Source organism: Ambystoma mexicanum, chromosome 3q, assembly GCF_040938575.1.
Source record: "Ambystoma mexicanum isolate Mex_15411 chromosome 3q, UKY_AmexF1_1, whole genome shotgun sequence".
NCBI classification, from domain to species: domain Eukaryota; kingdom Metazoa; phylum Chordata; class Amphibia; order Caudata; family Ambystomatidae; genus Ambystoma; species Ambystoma mexicanum.
The window spans coordinates 613,164,925-613,190,535 of record NC_090926.1 but is presented as its reverse complement, the minus strand read 5'-3'; the positions used below and the strand labels follow the sequence as shown (position 1 = coordinate 613,190,535).

General features: G+C 48.4%; 1 protein-coding gene across 4 annotated transcripts in view; it reads right to left on the bottom strand.

Moving 5' to 3' along the window:
- Positions 1-25,611, bottom strand: part of MAP2K4 (mitogen-activated protein kinase kinase 4) — a 1,243,547-nt gene that overhangs the window by 41,270 nt on the left and 1,176,666 nt on the right. For all 4 annotated transcript variants that reach the window (XM_069654511.1, XM_069654508.1, XM_069654510.1 and 1 more), the window contains one exon: positions 9,034-9,079. In XM_069654511.1, the coding sequence (XP_069510612.1) occupies positions 9,034-9,079 (46 nt within the window). The remainder of the gene's footprint in view (positions 1-9,033; positions 9,080-25,611) is intronic.

Sequence of the window (25,611 nt, the reverse complement as noted above, 5' to 3'; positions counted from 1 at the left end):
CAAATTCCACTTCTGGGGAAGTGTCCAACCCACTTGCTTCATGTAAGGATTCTTGGAGGTCCTTAAACCTACTTTCCTCAGAGGCAAATTCCTCTGGTGCAGGAGTTGCAGATCCCTGCCACTCAAAAGGTCTCTCCTGATACAAATTCTCCCCTTCTTTATAAATAGATGCGAAGGCTCTGGAAAGATCAAATCTTGGAATAAATCCCCTTTCCAGAGCAGAAGTGGCCAAATTCGTCATAATTGGCTTAGAAAACGTCGACGTCTTCGACGCGGACGTTAAAGTCTTCGAAGCCATCGAAAAAGGCGTCGAGAAAGTTGGTAGAGGCCTCAAGGAACTCGAGACTATCGGAATTCTACTCGAGGTTGTCGACGACATTCTCGTGATCGAGGCTCTGGGTATGGCTGTGGGTATGGCTGTGGGGTGGCCGTGGGTTTGTCCTTTCTTGGCGTCACTGTCGACGTAGAATCGACTGACCTGTGCGTCGAAGAACCCTTCGATAATGGCGTCGAAGACGCAGATCTATGCGTCGAAAGGATTTTCGACGACGGCGTCGAAGACGCGACCTTGCCTTTACTCGAGGGTTCGTGACGCTCTCGAGTAGCTTCTTTCGCCGGGTGCTGCGACTCGCTGCGTTTTGATTTTTTGGGTCTTTCACCCACGGTATCACCCTCAGCAGTCTTCGAGGGGGTCGAGGCCGCTTTTTCGAAGACGCCAAGCATCTTTTTCCTGAATTGCTCCCACTCAGCCTGAGAGCTATGTTTTGTGGGGCAAGAGACCCTTTTCGGGGAAACGGAAGACGACAAGGAAGGGGATCTTCGACGTCTCTTTTTTGAATGCTTAGATCTCGAAGAGTGATGGGAACTGCTTCGAGACCTAGAACGAGAATGTCTTTTGTGATAGCGAGGAGACAATTGTCTCAACTCCGCCGAGTAAACTTTTGAAGAAGTTTTAACTGCCTTACCTCTCTCGAGCTTCCCCTTACGCTCATTCAAGGCTTTCGCCGTCATGGACATGCAGTCCTCGCACTCCGAACAATGGTGCTCGACTCCCAGGCACCACAAACAGATCCTGTGAGGATTCGTCAACAACATTTTCTTTCCACAGTCTCGACATTTTTTGAAGCTGGACTGTGGAGTCGTCGGTTCGGATGAGGAAGCCATTCAGTAAGAGTCGGTATTCTCGAGGAATAATGAAGTATATTTGACTGAAGAACTGAGCAACGATATTCCGAGGCCCCACGAAGCGCGGAAAAACGGAACTGAGCAACGGTCGCTGCGCGAGTCTATTTATACGCGTGATGACATCGGCGCCGATACGGAGGCTGTCAAGGGACATCGGCTCGAGGGACGTCAATGCGCAGCCCCCTCTACTGAAAATTTTTTCCGAGGCCAGCAAGCTGGAGATGATCTATCAAAGATGAGGAATACGTCGGAGGACACAATCTCTTCGAATGTAAGGGCTCAAAGGGAGCTACCATTAGGAACTTTTAAACCAAATTCAAATCCCATCCTGGCACCTGGAAAGGCGACGGTGGAAACCCATTAGTTAGCCCTTTTAGAAACTGAGAAATCAAAGGAATCCTAAAATAAGAACATTCCTTAGACGAGCGCTTCAATATGGAAAGCGCCACCAGCTAACCTTTAATGGTACCCACTTGCAGGCCCTTGTGGGCTAAGAAAGCAAAAAAGACAAAACCAGAAATGGAACATTGGAAAGGATCCACATTCTGTACCCTACACCAGTCACAGAACTTTCTCCAACGGCAACGGTACAGGGATTTCGTTGTGGGCCTTCTGGCCGAAAGCAACACCTCCATCACGTCTTCGGGGAGGTCCCAATCCTTATACCTCAACCTTTCAGATACCAAGCATGAAGGCAGAGAGACTTGACCTCTGGATGGAGAACCAGAGCAGATCGTCTCGGTAGGGAAGGCGGTGTGGAGGGCAGATGGACATTTCTAGAAGGTCCAGATACCACACTCTCCTGGCCCATGCCGGAGCAATGAGGATCATTCGGGAACCGAACCTCCGTAACCTCTGCAACACTTACGGAATGACAGGGACTGGAGGAAACGTATACAGCAGTGGGAAGGACCACTCCACTACGGACACGTCCCCTAAGGCTCCTCTTGGGGGAAATTCCTGCGAGCAGAATCTCTCGCACTTCTGGTTGACACTGGTGGTGAAGAGATCCACTTGTGGGGTTCTCCAAAGGGTGAAGATCTCCAAGAAAACTTTGTGAGCCGGCTCCCACTTGTGAGAGGCCATGCTCTGCCTGCTCAGAGCGTCCGTCGCCACGTTTTCGTCTCCGGCCAGATGAACTGCCGAGATCGAAATTTCCTGCTGGATGGCCCAGAACCAGAGCTGCATCGCCTCCCTGCACAACGGGAGTGACCATGCCCCCCTTTTTTGTTGAGGTAGTTCATGGCCACTGTATTGTCCGTCATAATCGGGATATTCTTCCCCCACACAGACGGCAGAAAAGCCTTCAGAGCTAGCCTGACGGCCCTGAGCTCTAACAGATTGATGTGGAGTCTGGACTCCGACGGAGACCAGCGTCCGCTGGCTGTCAACTCATTGGCATGAGCTCCCAACCTGTGAGGGAGGCGTCCGTCATGATCGTCACCTCCGACCATGGTTGCCAAAATGGTGCTCCCGTCATCAGATTGCCTTCGACGGGCCACCATAGAAGATCCTGGCAGACCGAGGTTGGAATCTGAACGGTATCCGACATCCTGCCGGAGAACTGCGACCACTGCATCTTGAGAGCCCACTGCAGAGATCTCATCCGCAGCCTGGCCACTAGCACCAGGAAAATGCCGGATGCCATGAGGCCGAGCAACCTCAAGAACTTGAACGCCGGGAGACTCTGGGCACGTTGAAACTTGTCCGCCATCTGCAGAATGTGATGAGCCCTCACCTGCGAAGGCGAACACTGCCCCAGGGATGTGTCGAGCACTGCTCCGATGTATTGAAGCCGCTGGGTAGGTGTCAAATGGGACTTCTTTAAATTGAGGGAGAAGCCCAGCTTGTGAAGTGAGTGGCAGATGACGGACAGATGATCCAAGGGTTGCACGGGAGAGCGCGCCCTGATCAACCAATCGTCCAAATAGGGGTAGATGTGAATCCCCCCTTTTCTGAGATACGCTGCCACCACCACCATCAGCTTGGTGAAGACCCTCGGGGCGGAGGTCAATCCGAACGGCAGGACCCGGAACTGAAAATGCGAGTCGCCAACCGCGAACCTCAGGTACTTCCTGTGCTTGGGATGAATCCGCACATGAAAGTAAGCATCCTTGAGGTCCAGAGACACCAACCAATCCTGAAGTTGAAGGGCCTGGAGGACTTGAGAAAGTTACTATCTTGAACTTGTCCTTCCTGAGGAGCTTGTTCAACCAACGAAAGTGTAACGCTCACCTGACTCCCACGGGGGCGCTGACCTGGTTCGCGGTGCTGTGACCTCGTCTAAGGTGATGCGCAGGGTTCGGAAGACGGACTGGACCAGGCCCCAGATCTGGCTTGTCTGACTCGCAGAAGTATCCTTCTGTAGGTGAGAATAGGGGGTTAACTGTCTGCGGGGTAATGCAATCGGCCTCCCACTTACCCCTCTCACCCTCCTCAAAAACCTTTCTGTGCTTCCCCGTAGCGTCTCACCTTAGGGTCTGGAAGGACGAGCTCTCCATCCTGCTTCTGATGCAGGGGCGCGTTGGTATCCAGTTACGTCACTGGATTTTCGGATGGGTGAGAACCAAACTTGCTTGGCTACCAGGTAAGTTTTTCTATAAGTGGTTCCCCTTGTGTCCATGCATTAATGTTCTAATGCTAGTGTCTTTTTCCCCATAGGGGCCGGGGTACGGAATGCCGGGGAACAGGCACCGACCCGAGGTGAGCGGTGAAATCCTTGTGGAAATCAGGTAAGTCTTTAATGAGTGTTTTGGTAATGTATTTTCATTCACTCATTAACGCTGATGTATTTTTCCCCTTAGGGGCTGGGGTCCGAAAATGCCTGGATGCGGCGCAGACCCGAAATGAAAAGGGAATGACCCAACAGGTAAGTCTTGACATGGAATTTTAGCTTCCCTTTTCCCTTCTTTCTCTCACCTTTGTTCTTGTCTTTTTCTCCCTAGGCGCAGGGGCGCGACTGCGAATCCGGATGGTCGCTGCTGAACATGGAGGCGCCCTGTAAAGGTGAGTAGAATGCGGCACTGCAGCGATCGATGCGATGTGCTTTTAGAAATAAATGTCTTCCTTTTCAGGATTGTCGGCGAAATGTCTCTGGGATGCAGATTTAGCAGGTGAGGCCTTTTCCTTCTTCTGTTCTCTTGTTCCCTTCCTTTGCAGGTGATTCAGGATGCTGGCAGGTGTGGCAGAAGTCAAGAGACACGGTGAGCGTCCAGCTGCTAGATGCAGAACAATGCGAAGCACGTGTGGCTGATCGGGTGTGGTTTAAATAGCCTTGGAAGAAGTTCCTAGAATGAGTCCTTCCTCCAATCAGGTATGTATCCTTCCCCGACCACGCCTGGGTGGTAAATGAGTCCCACAGGTAAAGTAGTTCCTTTCAGGCCTCAAGGAGGCCAGGGTTCTGCAGCATGGTCTGCATCAGGTAAGTGCACCCAAACACTTTCATAATGAGCCTGGCGCCTATGGCGCCAGGACTGACGTTTTCTATGAGCCTGGCGCCATAGGCGCCAGGACGCTGTCCAAAGGGCCCCTATAAGGGATTGCTGGGACCTTCCCCAGGGACTAGATGTCCGCTTTCGGGGACGCAGGGCCTGAGCCGGCTCCCCGGGAGCGGGCATCGTGACAGAAAGTCCATGAGGGTCTCAATCCTCTTTTTTCGGGATCAAAAAATAAGGGGATTACCATCCCTTGTTCCTCTCCGCTACAGGCACCAGTTCTATGGCGCCTTTCTCCAGCAGGGATAGGATTTCCGGCGCAAGGAGCGGATCCGGACGCTTCAAAGAGAGCTTCCCCCGTTGGATTGTCGTGAGGCCTCTGACGGAAGGGAAGACGGTATACGTCTAAGGTGCCGACGACGTAGATGACTTCTTCGAGGGCGGAGTCCCGAGAGCGTCCCTCGACGGACACTGCGCCGATGGCGTCGACGACTTCTTCGAAGGCTTCACAGGTTCCGATGGTCTCGATGGCGTCAAGGACCGGGACCTGGCATGGCTATGGCGATATCCTCCCGATGATCGCACTGACCACCCGAGCCCGAAGGCATGTGTGTGGTGGACCCAGCCAGTTCCTTGCCGGCTTCTTTCGAAGGCACGGACGGAACTGTGCCTTGCGACTGAAAAATCGCTAACATCTGCTGGCGGAATGCATCCCATTCGGCCGGCGACAAAGACTTGGTGGGACAAGTCAACCGTCTGTCAGAGTCCTCCGACGAGGACAGGGAAGGTGACCGGTGACGGCGCTTCCTAGAATGCCTTGATGAGGCAGAGGAATGGCAGGAACCACTCCTAGACCGAGACCCCCCTGGACCTCCGCCAACACAGAGAGTCATCCCTCGAGTCATCAGTGAAAGCCCAGCAGGCTTCGATTTACAGGGCTTATACACCCTACCTACTTTCAATTTCCCGCAAGGCCTTAGACGTCAGGGACTGGCAATCCTCGTAGTCGTCCGTGGCGTGGCTTTAGCCAAGGCATCAGAGGCAGATGTTGTGCGGGTCCGTGATGGACATCTTCGAACCGCAGTCCCGACATTTTTTAAAGCCCGACTTCGGGGTAGTAGAAGAGGATGAAGACATTGCTATCGAAGAGAAGAATCAAGCGTGCCGCGATTCCGAAGCAAACACGTTTGGGGAAAAAACGGAACTGAGACTACGGGTGCCGTGCGTCCTATATATAACATCAGGTGACGCCGACCCTCGATGGAGGTCCTAGAGGAACAACGGATCGACTCAGGACGCCCTCTGCCAAAAATTTTCCAAAGCAGCACAGCTATGGACATTACCTGTCATAGATGTGGAATACGTCGGAGGACACAATCCCCTCGAAAGATGGAAGTCTTCAAGTTTAAAGTTGCAGCCTGAAACACTAAGATGGGTGGACAAAAAGGTTGGATCAGAATGAGCTGGACAATGTTTTATTGGCACCTGTCGACTGCAGGTGCAGAGACAGGCTTTTCCAACTCCTCTAACGCCGGGGCTTCCACAGCTAGGTTAAATGATAGCAAGGTCTCCTTTTTGGGTCCTTTATCTAGAATGTATGTTTATTCAAACTGGACTTTCGGTCTGGACGAAGCGATAACCCCAGGGTATCCACAACCTTGCTCATGAACCTCGGGAAGGATTCCTGAGGTCTACACAGAAAGGATATCCATCTCAGGGGAGGTATCAAGTCCGCTGCCCTCCTGAAAGTCTGAGACAGGTGTTTGGGTGTCCTCACCTTCCTGCAAAATTCTTTCAGAAAGTCCCTCGCCTCTCTGGAGCCTGTGGGCTCTATTCCAAAGGGTATGTTTTCCTTCCTCGTCGCAGATTTGGCTCATTTTGTCATAAATGGCGTAACTGGCAGGGGAGCGTATTCCAGAGGATCTCCATCGCCCTTGGTGCCTAATAGGAGATCGGGACGAACACGGAGGCCAAATCGCCTGAAGGCGGTGCCTGTTGGCACCGGGTACATCTTCGTCCTTCGGGTCGAGGGCTAAGCCCGCAAGCATGGGGGTGTGTTCCACTGCAGGTAGCCTGCTGGTGTGGGGCAACACAGCAGGTCCCGTAGAGGCTGGCAGCAGCCAGGGGCATTGGTGAAGATGTGATACATCTTCAAGCAGAAACTATCCTATTTCTGTGGGGTGATGGATTGGGTGGGAAACTGTACCGGCACAGTTTCCACCAAGTCTCTGGCGCGATGACACCTTTTGGTTGAAGACAAAGAAGAATGGCGACGGGAGGAATCGCCTGAGGAGCAAGACTTCTGGTGGTGCTTTTTTCTTCTCTCTCTGTTATACCTCAGACTGGAAAGGCTATCCTGCAGCAGATCGCACCTAGGTCCCTGCGAGACAGGTGCACGCCGCCGCCATTCTAGTGAGACTGTTCAATTGCCTGCACCCGTAGAAAACTGACGAAACCGGACTTGGAAGGGGGTATACTGCTATAACTAGATGCCCTCTTCAGTCCCTTCTTTGACCCCAAACTCAAAACAAGTGCCTCTCCAATGCTTGGTGACACTTTGCCAACCAATCAATGGCCGCCCGAGCTGTAGGGACCACATCAGCCAAACCCAAGATGGCCGCCACACGATCAGTACGTTGTACGCAATGGAAGGAGGGGCTTGCTACTTCACAAATAAAAACGGAGAACAACGCTGGCTCTTCGTGTTGCAACTTTGTTTCTATGTAATCGCTGGTCTGTACATGCTTGTCCCTCTTAGCGTTCCTGTCCTTTCATCCTGTTGTAATTCCTCAGAGCTCTGCTCGCTTTGATTGTGTCCCTCCTTTTTCTTCCGCTCCTCTTACCTACCTGCTGGGATCCTTCGTGCAGATCTGTCCCTAGGGAACCATTGCCTTCTCGCCATCTCGTCTATCCCTAGACTCTGCACCTGGTTCTTCTTCAAATTTCCTCAACTTTGCTGCTACTTTACTATTCTTGCCAGTCCGGATCTTCAGATACAGCAGCATCGTGATCAAGGTTTTTTCCCCGTCTGAGGGGGTTTTCCTCCTTGCAGGACCGGCCTCTCTGGAGGCTGGTTCGCCCTGCTTTTCACTTAAGTGAGTCCTGGCAGCCAGAGAGTACCGTCCTTACATGCACAACACCAAAAGTAAGAACACCAGCAAACCACAGGTGAGCTCTAAACCTAAAACTTGCTTTGCGGAGGCCAGCCCTCAGACATGCGACCGAGACAGCGCACCTTCACCAGATGCCTTGTGGAGGTTGGCGAAGAGTGTAGCTGCCCTTTCCCAGAAGTTCTTGGGATGCACGGATTGGCACAACCCACAATCCTTGACGTCAATTCATTCAAGGTTTAAAACCTGAGACCTTAGAGGGATTGGCAATGTTTTCATTTCAAACGAAAAAGTGTGTTAAGTGCACGGACAAAAGGAATGGAGGCCACAATGCCCCAACATATACTGGCCCCAACGTCTGGTTGTGTCTGATGTGGGGCACATAGATGCATCAGGCGGATAGGATATTATAGACTAGGAATACCTGGAAGGATGGAATCCATTAGAACAATCATTCACATAGTCTTTAGATGGGAGGACGCATCAAACTTCACTAACCTATACTCCCATACTTCATTCTTCCATTCTATCTAAAATCTTCCTCTCCCGTAGAATGGCATTTTTGTTCCAGAAAAATACAAATGGGATATACTAGCCAGTTTCTTCCTAAATAAACTGTAATGTCACAGCTCAAAAATCTATTTGAACCTATTTTGGTTAAAATCAGGTTTATAACTCCCAGAGATTTAACATGTAGATATGCACATGCATAATTAGACTCATTTACAAATTCTACCTGCTCAATATCACAAATAGATATTACCCTCAGGGCTGGAATCTTAGAAAGTAATTGGAGCACATGATCTCGATTCAGAGGAAATTGATTTGACTTGCTACCTACAGCAATAAGATCATAAAATCCCCCAAAGCCCTACTCAGTCTATTCCCAGCGTATGCTCCTCATTAGGTCCTATTGGCTGAAAATCAAGAGACCTAGAAGCATGTTCAAAAGATCAAGAAAAAAAAGAATCAGGCCTTTTCTTCAAATGACAAGTGTGCACATAAGGAGCCAGAGCATTTGGTTACACATTTTAGAGAATATCCCCTCTTTCCATGTTTTGCTTTACTGCACAAGGAACAACCCAGGACACCTTTCTCTAAGTGCCAGGATTCTGAAGGAAGGTGAACCAGATGGATCATCATTTCATAGCTATGCTCATGCCTTTCAAAGTCCAAGATTTGTGAAACCAGTTCTGATTTAAATTGGTTTGTGAATTCAAAATACCTAATTTAACACAGTGTAAAATAATCTCCATGAAAGTAAGAGCAAATGTTTTCCAGAAACATTATGAAGAAATACTCACCAGAAGCTCTTTATACTTTGGCCTTTTGGATTCATCCTTTGTAAGGCTAAAAACATAAGAAAAAAGATTGAAGTTAAAAAAAAGGAAGTACTGACATGCTTTAAAGAATATGAGTCTACATTTTGCGACTAGCATATAAGAAAGTCATAAGAAAGCATAGTTTACATTTATTCCTCAAGTATTGGGGAACATCCTCTGGTGGAGGGGTTAAACAGGCATCTACTGCTAATCAACATTACTCTTGCGGGCACCCTTGTGGACTGCATTTAAAAAAGGAGGAGGTAGTAACACATGACACAGGTCAATACCTGTATACTGTGGAACTGGCTCTCACAATTTGACAATTTAGATGGCTTTATTTTGAAGTAAACGTGTTCAACAAAAGGAAATGCAGCAAATTATACCTGATGAAATCAATGCAAGGTGGTAGTGTAGTAATCATAATATAAAATATGGTGTAATTGGAGACCATGAATGACTGCTCCAAACCCATTAGCCTCAATAGACCCAACTAGTAATTACAAGAATGTATTTTAAATGCACACCAACCCCTACAGCAAAATTTGTTTGCAACAGACCTTTCTTAGTAATCAGTCAACTTAAGAGATCTTTTCATTAACCAATTATGGCTGAGGGCATAGGTGTCCATGTCCTCAGCTAGCCTTCTCTATTGGCTCAGGGCAGACATCCATGTCCTGGTGGCACCTGCTATAATTGCAGGCCCCTCAAGGCAATGTTAAGGTTTATTAAGACATAGTTGTACATTAGACATATTATTTAAACAGATCTATGTGATCACTGCGCCGCGCTTAATGGCAAACAATCAAATACAGACTTCCATTGCATTGCGGATCAAGTGTTCCCTGCATCCCCCTACCCTCCTCCCCCCTACCCACTTACTTTTTCGGCGGCACACATCTGTGTCTGCCGCCGGCTCACCTCTATCCCTGCAGCAGCAGTTCTCTTCCACTAACATGGGTCTGAACTGGCTCAGCAGGGTCTTTTTTAATTAACTTTTCTTTTATTTACTGTCCCCCACTACCATCTAATGGAAGTGGGGGTGGGGGGGGGGGGGACACCACGCCTCCCATTACAGAGACCAATGGGAGCAGGGGTCACCTCCGCTCTGCTCGGTTGCTGTAATGGGAGTCAGAATTTTTTAAATGCTGAATGCGCAGTAAATGCGCATGCAGCATTTTCTAGTTAGTATTTTGTGTCAATACCATTTAAACATCCACGAGAAGGATTTGGTCTAAACACACACTCAGCTTGTTCAAAATCAAAGAAAAACAACAAGAATGACCCCTCGAAGGACATTTGTCCGGCAAGTGCAATCTATAAAGCACAGGTTATTTTAAGCCATCTCAATCACTCCGATTGACTCCAGAAGGTCATTTGAATACATCATGCAACTTGACTTTAATTTTAAAGTCATTTGTTTGCCACAGCCTGCATTTGCAGTGGATCCTGCCTCACAAATCAAGCTCCTTCAGCCTACTACCCCCCCCCCCCCCCCATGACCTTGCCTGTATCCCATCCGAGGTGGAAGTTTGGAATACACCTTGGGCCAAACGTAGCAAACAGCAATTTCCTGCTATGGCTGGAATGGGCAAGGGCCAGGGCCCCCCTGTTCATGCCAGGACTGTGAACGCCCTTAACCTGACTCCTGCTTCCACATATAGAGCTAATTTGACCCAATGACTCATTTCACTGTGGGCTGGTGTTACCTCAAAGAACCAAGGGACATTTGTGTTTTGCACTGTTAACTGCCTTTGGTTACCTATAGCTCAATTCTAGCCCAACTCTCACCTGCTCTTTTGTAGCCATCCTTTCCCTTCCCGCTCACTCACCCTCTTTTTCCCTCTTGGGCAGCATCCTTCCTCTACGGTCATTACTTGCCTATTTCTTCTACCCTCCATAATGCTCCTTGACTGCTCCATTCCTTCTTGTATGCAACCCTCTCCCCTTCTCTTGTAGCCTTCCGCCACAACTGTTTCTTGCTTCTACTTTACTCTTCAACTCATCTCCCTGCCTAAATCCACACCCCTCAAGCCCAACACTCCCATTCTCCCAGGATTTCGAACCTCATCTCTCCCCTCACCTACCACACACTACCTGCTCCTCTACCCCACCTCCCATCACTCTTTCACTAGCACAATCCAACAATTCTTCCTACATCGCTGACCACTTTCATTCACCACCCTGTACAGCCACTTCTTGCTATCACAGATAGCTGGATATCACCTCATGACTCTGTAACACTAACGGCTCTCCACACAGATGCTGCTACCTTCACCCACTCTCTCTGACCTTTTGGGAACGGTGGTGGTGTTCAGTTCCTTATTAATAAGACCCTCACCACTGCCACTCTACCCAACTAACATCACATCACCCCTTCTTTTTTTGAATATGCCACTATTCAACACCTTCACTTCTACTCTCCTCACCGTTCTGGCTCTCTACCAACCCTCCTGGGCCAACACCTTCTTCTCTGACCTAAACCTTTTCCTTGATTCACTTCAGGCAGACAACCCCATTTTCATGCTGGGGGACTTAAATCTTCTTATGTCCTCTGCAGCCACCTGCTATGAACTTAAATCCCTCCTATCTGACCTCTCTATCCACTACATACACAACCAGCCCATCCACTCTGGTGGGAACTCTCTTGACTTGATCATTCTCTCTCGGGCACTCTCCACTGTCTTGCGTATTGACCACTCTCCCTCTTATCACTCCATTGCTCACTTTAAGATCTCAGTCCCTCCACCCTCTACTCCTCCTCTTAAATGACCAAGAGGAAATTCAAGCAGGGCCCTCTTACCCCTTACCTTGATGATGCAAGGAGTACTCTTCTGTTTCTCTCCTGTAGTCGTCCTTCTGGCTTTCACTATGCACTTATCACTCCGTTTGACAAACTCTATTTTGCATGCAAATTCACACCATCCGGTCCTCATTCTCCGCCCTAGATCACTGCTGACATCCAGATCCTGAGAACAAACGTGTCATGACCTACCATGCTGGCACAAATCACAGACACCCCACCATGCTTATCGTACACAAATGTCCTTGCTGCCCTCAATTCTGCAACAGCCAAATCATCCTAATTCACAAATTAACTCTCCATCTTTTGCAATCAATCCTATCAACCATCCAAGCATGAATAAGAGCTCCTAAACCAAAATCGATTGCCCTCTCCCTTCCTATGAATGACTTTGCACACTACATTTCCTCTAAAATGGCCGACACTCTAAAAACCCTCTACTATCTCCCACCCCAACCCTCCTGGCCACCAACTCTCCCAATATCTATTCTACTCTCAACTAATTCTCTCCCAAGTCTGAGCTCTTATCGATCAGTTTGCTCCTTAAATTGACCAAAGAATTGGCCTTGGTCACCTGCCCTAATCATTCAGAGCTCCTGAACGGCTCAATAAAAGATGAGAACCAGAGAAGAGCGGAATCAGACACTTTGCCCAGCGAAGATAGTCTCTGGAGTTTGACATGGTGGCCTCGAGCATCAAAAGCCACAGACAAAACCAGCTCAATTAACTAAGAAGACACATTCTTGTCCAGTTTATGAAGAAGGCCATCTCGGATATCCACAAGGATGGTTTCTGTGCCATGTAAAGTGCAAAAGTCTGACTGGCAAGTCCCCAGCAAATTATTGTGCTCTACAAAATCCCATAGTTTAGAAGCTACCATTTTTTCTAGATCTACATAATAAACCGGCAGTTGGCTGGAGGGTGATAACTACTAGGAGAATTTGGGTAGAGTAGATTTTTTGGAGTAATGAAGTGATCCAAGAAAGCTTCAAGGTGGATGAAAGAACAAATTACATGCCTCTCGTAATATGTTCTTTCTAATGGATGTTCCGCTCATGTTCCTCATCTATGATAATCTTCTACGTGCCCCGCGCTGGACATAACATTGGGGGCAGTATATATTGAGACACCATGCCCATGACCTCCATTACACCCTTTTACCCTAGCACACTGACGCTGAGGGACCACAGAACCAATGGTGTACTATCTATCCACCTATAGGGGCAGGTAGCGAGGGCGATGAGGCACCTCCATCAGACAGAACATTACCAAGAGGTAAGTAGTCTGTTCTTCTAATGGATTCCTTCCTTCCTTCCACGGATTCATCATCCAAGATAGACTCTCAAAGCAGTACAAAAATCTGGAGGAGGGAGGAGAGCAAGGACACCACTTAGACCATATGTTATTTTGTTGAACTGAAGACAAACATTCCCAGTATAATTTTGTTGTGTGCATTAATGTGAGGGCCAGAGACATTTTGGATACTAGGTCATTTTTCTTTAGTTAGCTAGATAGGGACATCCTTATTAGGTTAGGGAAAGATAGGGGTTCAACTAACTCCTTTTTTATTTAAAAAAAATTGCAACTTTTGAGTAAACTATACCTTTGTGTCTGTCTTGCATTTCTGACTCCTCGCATATGAGGTCAGTGTGGGATCGGACTTAATTGATACAAGTTGGGGAACCCTTAAATTTGAGAAGCTTAATAAGAGCCTCCCTTCCCACCATTGCTACAGAACATTCTATATGGTTTGATGTATATAGTAGTAGAGGCAAATTATTGCAACCTGGAGACAGAGCATCTATATCCACAGACTTGGTTCTTGTGCCCCCTGCCCCCAGTACCTACATCAGACTTGCCTATAAGTCATGCCTAGCCTGACACTATGGCTTAGACGTATTGTCGGGAGTAATTGACCCTGATTATAGGGGGTAGATATCAAAGTACTGATGCAAAATAACGGGAAGAAGCCCTACCAAATTAAAGCAGGGGAAAGAATAGCTCAAGGGATATTGGAGAAAGCTCTGTTTCCAAAACCTCAAATTGAGTACCATGATAAAACAGAGAGGGGCTCAGGGTTTCAGGGAAGCAGATCTAAAACTTCCTCCTGAAACTTTAATGAAACCTGTCGCCATTGTCGAAGAAGAGGCTGAGGTTATTCCTGACTTAGTATTTGCTCAAAGAAATTACCGCTCAATATCAGAGCACTTTCTTCAGGTATTACCAAAAGAGGAGAGTAGGGGGAAAAAAAGGGCCATTCTTTTTCTAAAGTCTGCGATATTATATAGTGGAGAGGTTGGACCAGAGGGTATGCCCAAGTCGCAAATCATGGTTCCTAGAAGGAGGCATTGGCGCTCCTGCTCCTTCCTTTCCTACCACTCTCTGGCCGGCCTCCTTTGGCCCCCTTCCTGCTCCCACTTGTGAGGCTGAGAACCTCGGGGTCATCTTCGATTCCACACTCTCTTTCTCTCCACACATCTCTGACGTCTCTAAGAAATCAAACTACCAACTGCACCTGCTCAGGGGTATTCTTCCTTTCCTCTCCTTCCCCCAGAAGCTCACTGTCTCTAGAGCACTGGTTCTCTACAGACTACACTATTGCAACAGCCTCTTTCTAAATCTGCCTGTCTCCACTCTCATCCCTCTGCAACTCATCCAAAACAGGACTGCAAGACTTGTCCTTGGCCTTAAGTCCAGGGATCACATGTCTCCTGCCCTGAAATCTCTCCATTGGCTCCCAGTGGCTGCAAGTATTAAATTCAAGACCCTCTGCATTGTCCACAAAGCCTTCTGGGGCCTTGGTCCGGAATAGCTTCAGCTCTCCCTCTGGAAATAACATACTACTCGAGCCCTTCGCTCCTCCAACTCCCTCAGGGTCAGGTTGCGTTAAGAGCACCAGGGACCATGGGTTGCCGCGCCCTCCATCTTTGTTATCGGTGCACTAGCAGCCAGTTGGTGGAAACTTGTAAAAAGGCCCGTGCTCGTGGTGCCTATTGTGTGTATCCAGAGAGAATTGTTATAGTTTCCACTCATTCGGCGCGTGTGCAATTTCTTATGCTGGGATTTACCCCATTGTCTTTTGCTGCGTTTGAAAAATGTAGTTCCACAAGGTTTGTGATTTTCATTGTTTCCAATCTTTTATTGTCTCGAATTCATCAATTGATGATATAACAGGTGGTGCCGACACATGTTTCGACCTAACAGGTCTTCTTCTAGGCTACCGTTCATAATTTTTAATATAACAATGGATTCAATACATATTTGGTGCCAATGTGGTCCCAGGATCGGGCATTCATCATTCGTGATTGAGTGTATATCATGTGACATTTGTGTTTGGACATATGTGTGGGTGATTTAATTCCCAGTGATCGTGATGACAATGCATTACTTACCGTAAAAGCATTTCTGATGGTTGTATCTGCTTAGATTCACATGCTGTGCATAGGTCCGACATCCAGTGGTCACTGCGGAGTATTGCATTTTGTTTTTCGTAGTCGAAAAAGGGGACGTCGACAAGGTGTGTCTGTAACACTATCCCTATAGTGACGTGCGTTGTACCCACAATCCCTCACGCTTCGAGGTCCCTCTGTTTGTATTTTTCTGCCCTGAGGGAGCCTTCTAGACGTGAGTGAGTACAGAAAAGAGAGAAATATAGAAAAGGATGTCTATGTTCCTTCCATCCGAGCGGGGAGGAAGGGTGGGCGCATGTGAATCTAAGCAGATACAACCATCAGAAATGCTTTTACGGTAAGTAATGCATTGTCTTCTGATGTTTGTTAATCTGCTTAGAATCACATGCTGTGCATAGACTAGCGAGCAGTACCCGGAGTTGGCGGTGGGTTATGAGAAGGAACAGTAGAGAAAAGATGTCTTAATACTGCCTGTCCCACCTGGGAGTCAGATCTAGAGTGTGCATCTAGACAGTAGTGTTTTGTAAAGGTGTGCACAGAACTCCATGTAGCCGCTTTGCAGATGGACTCAAGGGGAACATTTGCAATGAACGCTATGGAAGCCCCAGTGCCTCGAGTGGAATGTGCTCTTGGCTTGAAGGGTAGTTCTCTCTTAGCAAGAGTGTAACAGAGAGTGATGCATTGAACAATCCATCTAGATATAGTGGACTTTGAAACTGCATCTCCTTCTCTTCCTGCTGCCACAGAGACAAAGAACTGATTAGTCTTTCTCAGTGGTCTGGTTCTTTCCATGTAGAACATGACAGCTCTGCGTACATCTAGTGTATGCAGACTTTTTTCTCCAAGCTGGAAGGGTTTTGAAAGAACGTTGGTAGTTCTACTAACTGGTTTACATGAAATTTCGAGATGAATGTTGGTGCAAACCTTGGGTGTGTGCGTAGAACCACCTTATCCTTGTGAACTGTTACGAAGGGGTCTAGTACAGAAAGAGCCTGTAGTTCACTTACTCTCCTAATGGAGGTGATGGCTATTAGGAAAGCAGTCTTAAGAGTGAGGTCTTTAAGAGTTGCCTTGTGCATGGGTTCGAAAGGAGGGCCCATGAGTCTAGAAAGTACCACATTTAAGTCCCATCCAGGAGCTGGGTTAGCTATCGGAGGGTGTATTCTCTTTACCCCCTCCATGAAGGCCTTAATAACTGGTATCTTCCACCACGACACTTTAAGTTGGGAAGTGGTGTATGCAGAAAGTGCCGCTAGGTGGACTTTAATAGAATTGAATACTAGACCCGATTCCAGTAAATGGTTCAGGTACAGAACAATTTGTGTGGGAGAGCAGTCAACAGGGTTGATGTTTCTTCCCCTACACCAGATGACAAATCTTTTCCACTTGCTAGAATAGCAGTGGCGAGTATTAGGTTTTCTGGCTTCCCTGAGGATGTCCATACATCTCTGCGGGAGTTGTAAATGTCCAAATTCTATGATCTCAGGAGCCAGGCTGCTAAATTCATGGTCTGAGGGCATGGATGCAGTGTCCTGCCCTTGTCCTGTGACAGCATGTTGTACGGGCAGGGAAGTTTCACTGGGGGAGATAGGGACATCTCCATCAAGTGAGCGAACCATGGCTGCCGGGCCCACATTGGGGCCACTATTATCATGGTAACCTGCTCCTGGTGCACCTTGTGTACCACTTTGTTGAGAAGGGGAGTCGGGGGAAAGGCGTAAACAAATTTCCCTGACCATTGAATCGACAGACCGTTCCCCTTGGACTGGTTCTGGGGGTACCTGGAGGCGTAACTTTGGCATTGTGAGTTCTCCAGAGTTGCGAACAGGTCTATTTCCGGGAACCCCCATTGCGTGAAGACTTTTAAGACGATGTCTTCGTGCAATTGCCATTCGTACTCTTCGGGCAGGGGGAAGTCTCTGCTGAGTTTGTCTGCTAGCAGATTGAGTTCCCCTGGTACATGTTGTGATAGTAGATACATGTTGTGTTTGAGAACCCACTTCCATATATTCTGGCACAGCTTGGACAGTCCTGGAGAGTGAGTGCCCCCTTGCTTGTTGAGGTAGTAAATGGCTGTGGTGCGGTCTGTGAGGACCATCACTGTCTTTCCTTGTAGGTGTTCCTGAAAGGCTTTCAGTGCTTTGAACACTGCTAGTAGTTCCAGCAGGTTTATATGCTTGGATGCTAAGCTCGGAGTCCACGCTCCGTGAGCAGTCTGATGGGATAGGTGAGCCCCCCATCCTGCAAGGGATGCGTCTGTGGTTAGAGTGGCTTCCACTGCGGGTGTGGCAAAAGTTTTCCCTAATAACAGGTCTTCTTTTGTCCACCACCGTAGCGAGAGAACCAGGGCCTGCGAGACCACCACTAGATCGTCCCATTGTCCGCTGGCCTGACACCACTGGCTGTAGAGCCACTCTTGCATTGGGCAGGCGCGCGTGAGGTACCAAATAAATACATGACGCCATCATCCCTAGCAAGCGCATTGCTCTGCGTACCGTCACCTCTCGACCTGCCACATAATGGGGGATCTGAAACAGCATGTTTTGGACCCTCTTGTTGGAGGGGAAGACGAGGCCGTCCTTTGTTCGAATTAGAGCCCCTAGGAATTGTTTGATTTGGCTGGGGTCTAAGCTGGACTTCTTTTCATTGATGGAGAAGCCCAGTTGGGACAAAAAGGTCTACGGTCTTTTGGGTATTGGAGAAGCATGTTTTGTAAGAATCCCCTGTTATGAGCCAGTCGTCGAGGTAAGGGTATACCGGGATGGATAACCTGCGTAGGTGGGACGCTGCCACTGCCAGTACTTTCGTGAATACCCTTGGTGCAGATGCTATCCCGAAGGGTAGTACTCTGAACTGGTAGTGCTTGTTCTCTATCTTGAACCTGAGGTATTTTCTGTGCGCTGGCAACATTAAAATATGAAACTATGCATCTTTCATGTCTAGTGTTGTCATGTAATCCCCTTGTGATAACAGTGGGATTACTTCCTGCAAGGTCACCATACGAAACTTTTGGGGTTTGACAAACTTGTTCGCTGGGCGCAGATCTAACACAGGGCGCATGGTTAAGTCCTTTTTGGGTACAAGGAAGTACACTGAATAAATACCTTCTGTTACCTGAGATAGGGGGACAGCCTCTATAGCTTCTTTTTTCAGTAGCTCTTCTACTTCTTGAAGAAGAATGGTGAGGTGTTCCGGTGTCATGCGTCGGTTCCGTGGGGGTCTGTACTTCGGGGAACCGTTGAATTCGATGCAGTATCCGTGGGCTATGGTGGATAAAACCCAGCGGTCTGACGATATTCCCTCCCATGCTGATAGGAACGATGTTAGCCGGCCCCCGACCGGTGATGCATGGGAGGGGACCCGAATCTTCGGGTCATTTGTTGGTATTGGGCGTGGAACCTTTGGGGCTGGAGCCGCGACCTCTTCCTTTGCCACGGCGCTGGCCTCTTTGACTGAACTAGTTGTAACCCTGGTTAGAGGGCCAGTTGGTAGCAGAGTAAAATTGCTGTTGGTTTTGCTGGCGTTGGCCACGAAAGGAGCGTCTATTGCCATAGCCGCGTCTGTTAGGGGGCCTAGAAATTTGGTCAAGAGTCTTGATGGTATCAAACTCTTTCTTCGCATGTTCTAGGGCCTCCATCTGCGTAGCTAGCTAGTAGGGAATTGTTATTTGCAATCCTAGTTGAGAAGGCTGCGGAGGTCGTGATTCTCTTCCCAAGTGCATAGAGCTTCTTGCCCTCTTTGTCAGGTGGTGCCTCACTAGTGGATAGTGGTACCCCCACTCTTTTTCTTGTATTAGAAACTACAAAGCAGTCCGGAATAGAATGTCCTCTGATGTACAAGGGATCAGAGGACGAAGGGCTGAAGAGCTTTTCTATCCGAGGGTTGACCCCTCTGACTAATGCAGGATTGGAAAGGGAAGGAGTTATTCTTCTCTTTATAGAAGCCAGGAGCGGAATAGACTGCCTAACAGGGGCTTTTTCCTTAATAACTTTTTCTACAAAGTCTATGTCAGGAAGAGTTTCCCCTGTGTCTATTTCAAAAGGCGCTGCTGCCTTGCGCAATAGTGCATTAAGTGAAGGTTGGTCATCTATGGGAGAGGTGTTTCCAATAGGTGAATCCTTGGGAGGAGAAGGGTGAAAGGCATCAGGGTCTGAGTGCACTGATGGGGATTGCCAAGGCTGCACTGATGGGGATTGCCAGGGCTGCGAGGTAGCTGTATCTTCTTCAAAAACTCCTGCACTAGTGTAAGGATCTTCTTCAAACCCCTCTTCCTCATGTTCTTCCTCTCCACCCAAACCCTCCTCATCTTCCTGGAGGTATTGCTCCTCTTCAGTGAGGTCATATACGTCTGTAGAAAGGGGAAACAGCCTAGGGATCTTGACCCTAGGGTCATCCTGGGGCCATTCTCTTGGTCTTTTGTGTGTGGGTGGGTGGGTTTTGGCTTCCCAAAAACCTTTCCAGTTTCTCCATACAAGAATGGAGTCTTTCAAGGGTCTCATAGGGGACCCCTGAATAGTCTAGAGGGGGGAAATCAGTGTTTTCACCTTCCTAACGCTTAGAACGCTCCCACAACGTCGAAGAAAGGTTTCCGTCGCCCTCAGAAAAGCCCTCCGGTAGTTCAGAAGTGCCTTTAGATGAAGGGGGCAGTTCCTGGCTACTCTTGTGCTTTTTCTGCGTTTCTATAGCTTTTTGTGCGGTATTCGACGTCTGTTTCGTCGTCCGCTTACGTTTGTCTTCGGAAACAATTCTCGCCAGGCTCTCGACAACAAGTTCGTCAGTAGAGGGCTCTGGTGTTGACGTTGCCTGCGTTATGCGTTGTTTCTCGACGGCCGCTCTATGGAGCGTTAAGTCGGATGATTTTGAGGTAGCGCCCGTGTTTGATGAAAGCCCAATCGCTGGTCGCGGCTGCGTTTGCGGTTGGGGCTTGAGACCCTTACGGTCTGAGGTAGACGCCGGAGTGCCCTGCGTCCCCTTCGGCGCTGATGGATCCTTCGTCTTCGACGAAGAAGAGCCGTGGGTTGTGTGCTTAGGCCTATGGGGTCTATGTGCGTCCTTGTCGCCGGGGTGTTCATCCCCATAAGCAGGGCATGAGCCAAGCCCGTCGGGGCCGGGGACGGACGTCGAGGAGCGCTCCTTCTGGGGGTTAATGACTTCCATAACGGACGTCGAGTTATCACCCTCCTCGTCACTTTCTGTAACAGCGGCGGCGGGTGAGGAAACTGACTTCGACATAGCGTAGTCCGACCACCTCTTAACTTTTCGTTCTTTAAGAGTTCTTGGTTTCAAGAGCTTGCAGGCCGCGCAGCTGTCCTCCTTATGATCGAGGGGCAAGCAACGATTACAGAGCTTGTGTTTATCCTTCCAAGTGTATTTGCCCCTACAGCGTGGGCAAAACTTGAAAGCTGTCCTCTCCATAGCTGAGGCAATAATAACTGGTGATACCAACCCCAAGGGAAAGATAGGGGTGAAAGAAAGACATTCTCAAAGAGAAGATAAAAGTTCGAACCCCCACTCTCCCTACTGTATGTTGGCCGGCGAGGCCAGGCCACGTGTTCGGCAGCGCCGAAGGATCCCCTCCGTCTCTTCCCCTCTGTCGAAAACTTGCTCGGCGGAGAAACAGCTTCACAGCTAACGTCGAGTGGAGGGATCTTTAACAGTATAATAAGTATAATTAAGGACCGAGGTCCGTAGTAAGTAATGTCTCTCTAGGAGCTCCGCGTAAGGCGACCAGAGACTGGGCGGAAAAAAACAATCTGAGGGACCTCGACGCGTGAGGGATTGTGGGTACAACGCACGTCACTATAGGGATAGTGTTACAGACACGCCTTGTCGACGTCCCCTTTTTCGACTACGAAAAACAAAATGCAATACTCCGCAGTGACCACTGGATGTCGGACCTATGCACAGCATGTGATTCTAAGCAGATTAACAAACATCAGAAATATATATACAGTTTCATAGTGATTTGCAGATTGGTTCATACATTTTGCAGTCAAAAACAATTATCAATAGACAGTATTGAGTACATGTTAAGGGAGAGAAAAGAAGAGATTTCCGTAAGTTTGGTTGGCAATGGTGGTAGGTATCTTTCTTTGGGTCGGCCATCTCTCTGGAATAGCCTCCCTGCCTCTCAAACTCGAGGAGAACTACCTCTGGTTCCTGGAAGCACCTCAGACCTTCTCCTTTTCTTCTACCTTCTCTCTTCCCCTCCACTGCTGATCTGTCCATCTCTGCCCTTATTATTGTTATTAATGTTTTCTAATTCTGCTTTCTGCACTTCCCATTCCTCCCCCCCACCTTGCACTTCCCCTCCTCCCTCTCGCCTGCACTTGCACGTTCTCAATGTCACTGGGCCAAGTAAGATCGCTTTTGTTTTTATTGTTTTTACCCTCCCCTGTCCCCCTCCCTTGTTCCGTTGCGCCCTGAAACACCTGTGTATGGGTGCGATATAAATAAACTATCATATATTATATCAATAAGAATATCATTCTAGAGATAGTTCACTCATTTGACAGGAGGACATCTAAGAACCGCAAAAACTCAGGCACACATTTTGAACCGGTTTTATCCGCCAGGAAATTATGCGTATATAAAAAAAAGTTATCAGCATGTGTGCCCCATGCCAGAAAACCAGTACTTAAATTCCTCCTCCAGTTACATTACAAACTTTGCCAATTATAGATGTCCACTTTTCCCGGATAGGGATGGGTAAGTGGGTCCTCTTGAAACCTCAAAACTAGAAAAATCGATATATACTGGTGATCCTGGATTATGCAACCAGTTACTCTGAGGATTTTCCCTTAAGAAATAATACTTCAAAACAGATCTTAAAGCACCTTATTCACTTCCTCTCTAGAATTGGATTTCCAAAAGTAATTTTGACCGCTCAGGGATTCAAGTTTATGAGTAAACTTATGGCAGAGGTTAAGGCTATCCTCAGGATCAAAACTTTGCATACCTCCCCTTACCTTCCCCCAACTGATGGATTGGTGGAACGATTTCATCAAAATTTGAAACACATCCTAAAAATATTAGTAGAAGCAGATGGGAAGAATTGAGACATTATGATACCACTGAAGTCTCTCCATTCACACTCTTGTATGGGAGAGAACCAAGAGAAGTGTTGGATAATTACGGGACACTTGGGAAGAGAGAGAGCTACCCAACTCTTATCTCAAACTACTCTGTGATTAAAGGAACATATGGCAACAGTTTGAACTATAGTTCATACTAATATGGGCAAAACCCAAGAACATCTGAAAGAATACTATGATAAGAAAGCAGTGAGAACATATTTTTCTGTAAGACAATGGGTATTGGTTTTACTTCCCTCCTCTGAAAACAAAATGCTTTCCAGGTGGTATCGTCACCTAATAATAATTTTGAATAAGTGAAGCAAGACAGAGGCAGCCAGGTTGCAACTCTCCTTTTATGGGACGCCAATTGGGGGATACTTGCAGTCCATATTGCCAGATGTGAAGACGCTGCAGAAGATTCCAAAATGGCCACCTGCAGGGGGGTGGGGGGACGTGCTGAGCTGCAGCTCGCTCTTGGCCCGAAACCAAGGGGAAGTGTACATTTCTTTCCCCTCCCCACAAGACAGGTTGAGCCCACCTCCTCCCCAACAAAGGAACAGAGCCTCGAGCGCAGTCCGGGCTTGAGGAACTCGAAGAGCTACTGAACTGTGCAACGTGGTGCGAGTGTGCGTTGCACCCCATTAGGAGCTAAAACAAGTGGTGCATTCTGAATGAGGGACGCAACCCTCACTGAAGACCTGGGGGAGACGGCACTGTGAGGGATAAAGGAACACCCCCTCCTGCCCTCACGCACGCTGGTAGGAGAGAAGAGCCCAACAGAGGAGTACAGTACGTTTTTGAAGGAGGTGGCATAGAGCAGGGTGAAACACGTTGCGACCAAACGAGGAGGCTTTACAGAGCAAGGTGATTTTCCTCATCATTCAAATAAGCGGATCCCCCCACTTCCTCAAGGTGAGCAGTGAAGAATGAGGCGACGAATCGCCTAGGGATAAGATACTTACAACTCTGGGACATTGACTGCACTCAGGGTTATATTAGTAGCGGGAGCTTGCAAGATAACCGGGGATGCCCTGGAGATATCCAAGGGCAATTGGCTCCCCATTAGTCTTTCAATTTTAAAAATGCCAATTAAGGGGCAAGACTCCTTACACTACCTATGTAATAGGAGGGTTAAAGCTGCAGTAACAGTGACAAGGTCACACTGACCAAGGGATACGGATCATGAGAGAACTCAGGATCTGGGGGCTGCACGCGAAACCCACAGGACTGAATCTTTTGGGCAGGCGGGTCATTTGGCAATCCCCTGTGGTTGATGTGCAGCCTCCAGAGGGCATAGGTGAACACTAAGGTTGAGAGGTGATACAGCAGTGACTATCACTGGACGGAGTGGTGAATAAAATCCAGATGGCTTAGTGAATCAGTGGCAAGCGGCCAGATAGGTGATCTATCCCTCTTGTTGAAGAGAGGAGTCAGGGGATAGGGGGTGCCAAGTGTTGTAGTGGGGAGCAAAGGCACATCTCCCTGACCAATTCATCCACAGTTTGTTGCCCTTGGATCTCATTTGTGGATTGTTTGGTCATTGTGAGTTCTCCAGTATTGCGAAGAGATCAATTTCTGGATGACCCCAGTCTGAGAAGACGCTGTGTGAAATATTTGTGTGCAATTGCCATTTGTGTTCCACAGGAAGTTGTACCTTTCTGCTGAACACATCTGCTAGAAGATAGTGTTCCTGTGGAACATGTTGGGACAAGAGGAACATGTCGGGACTCGGTTCCCAAAACCGTATGTTCTGGGCTAGTATGTACAGACCTGGTGAGTGTGTCCCGCACGGTTTGTTTATGCACATGGCTGTTGGGCTGTCTGTCACTACCTAGTAACAAAACTGCACAAATTCCTAGCTGCAACTGCACTGGTTACCTGGCCACCCTTTCTGATCTTGGGTCCAGGCCAGGCCCCGCTTTTGCACACCTACCCTGCCCTCCCTGGCAACCCATCACACCTGGGGACCGTTTACTGTATCCCTACAGTCCCCTACCAGCACTTATTCTGCTCTTACCCTGCACTTGCAACCATCTGGCCGCTTTTATTTATCTTATTTATTCTTCTATCCCTTGCACTGCACTTTTCCCCTCCCCCTTCCCCCAGGCACTTGTCTTTTTTCCCTACCCATGCACTTGCGCGATCTGAATGACCCCTGGCCTAGTAGGATCGTTGTCTGTTTCCCACTTTTTCCTTGCCTCATCGCGCCCTGAAACACTTGTGTATGGGCGTGTTATAAATGCCATATCATACTATATCATATCACAATCCTTGATATTTCTCTTACAAAGGAAGGTGGGAAAACAGCAACAGGGGTGTCTTTGAGAACTGTTGGCAAAGCCCAAGAGGAAACTCCATGCTCCACTTTGCAGGACTCCCACTAACTCAGTACATAACCAATGTGAGACACTCCATGGTATCCTCATTCCTACTCCCCCTGGATCCTCTTCTCAGGTGGCCATCGCTTTTGGATCCTGACACTGGGGGTAGAGAAGCAAGGGAGGATCACTTGGTTGGAGGGTCTTTGGTGATTGGGAGCGGGGTTCCCACATGCAAGACACTGTATCCCCTTTACGCTATTGAAGACCAACCTAACCCTCCCCCGGCGTTTACAGGCTATTGTAAGACCTCTCCCATCATTCCACCACATTTTAACTCTGACAGTACTGGGAAGAGGAAGAGGCAACTAGGAGCGACGACAAGGAGTGATGAACACTAAAACCTCATTTCACTACTCTAATAATGGGACACAGAAAATGCCTGTAGAGTGTTTTAAAGGTCAGCATGTCCCTTTAATTATAGACACGCAAGCCCAATTGAGAGTCCACATCTGCAACCTGTCAAGTGGTTGCAGGTGCATAAAGAGAGACCAAAGAAGCAGCAAGAGGAGCAACATGGAGGCCTGTGTGGGGGAGACCAGCAGGCGACCCTTCTCATGAGGAGGCAGCCGTGGTTGGACCGGAGAGGAAGCCAGGACGCTGACCAAAGTCCCAGAGGACCTGCGAAGCCCAAGGAAAGCTAGGCTGTTAAGCTGGCACAGGTGTGGGAGCCTCTGTGTTGGAGGGAGAGAGCCAGAGCTGCAAGTGAGGAAGAAAGAAAAAAGGAAGCCGTCTGTGCCGAAGTAACAGAGCTTTCGGCGTGTGGAGGCCAGCATCTGGAGTGCGAGCAGGGCTTGCAGAGGCTGGCCCGCCGACCTGAGAGGCAGAAAGGAAGAATCAAAGCCACCGGAGAGGACTAGTCGATAAAGACATTTCATTTATTTTAGTACTCT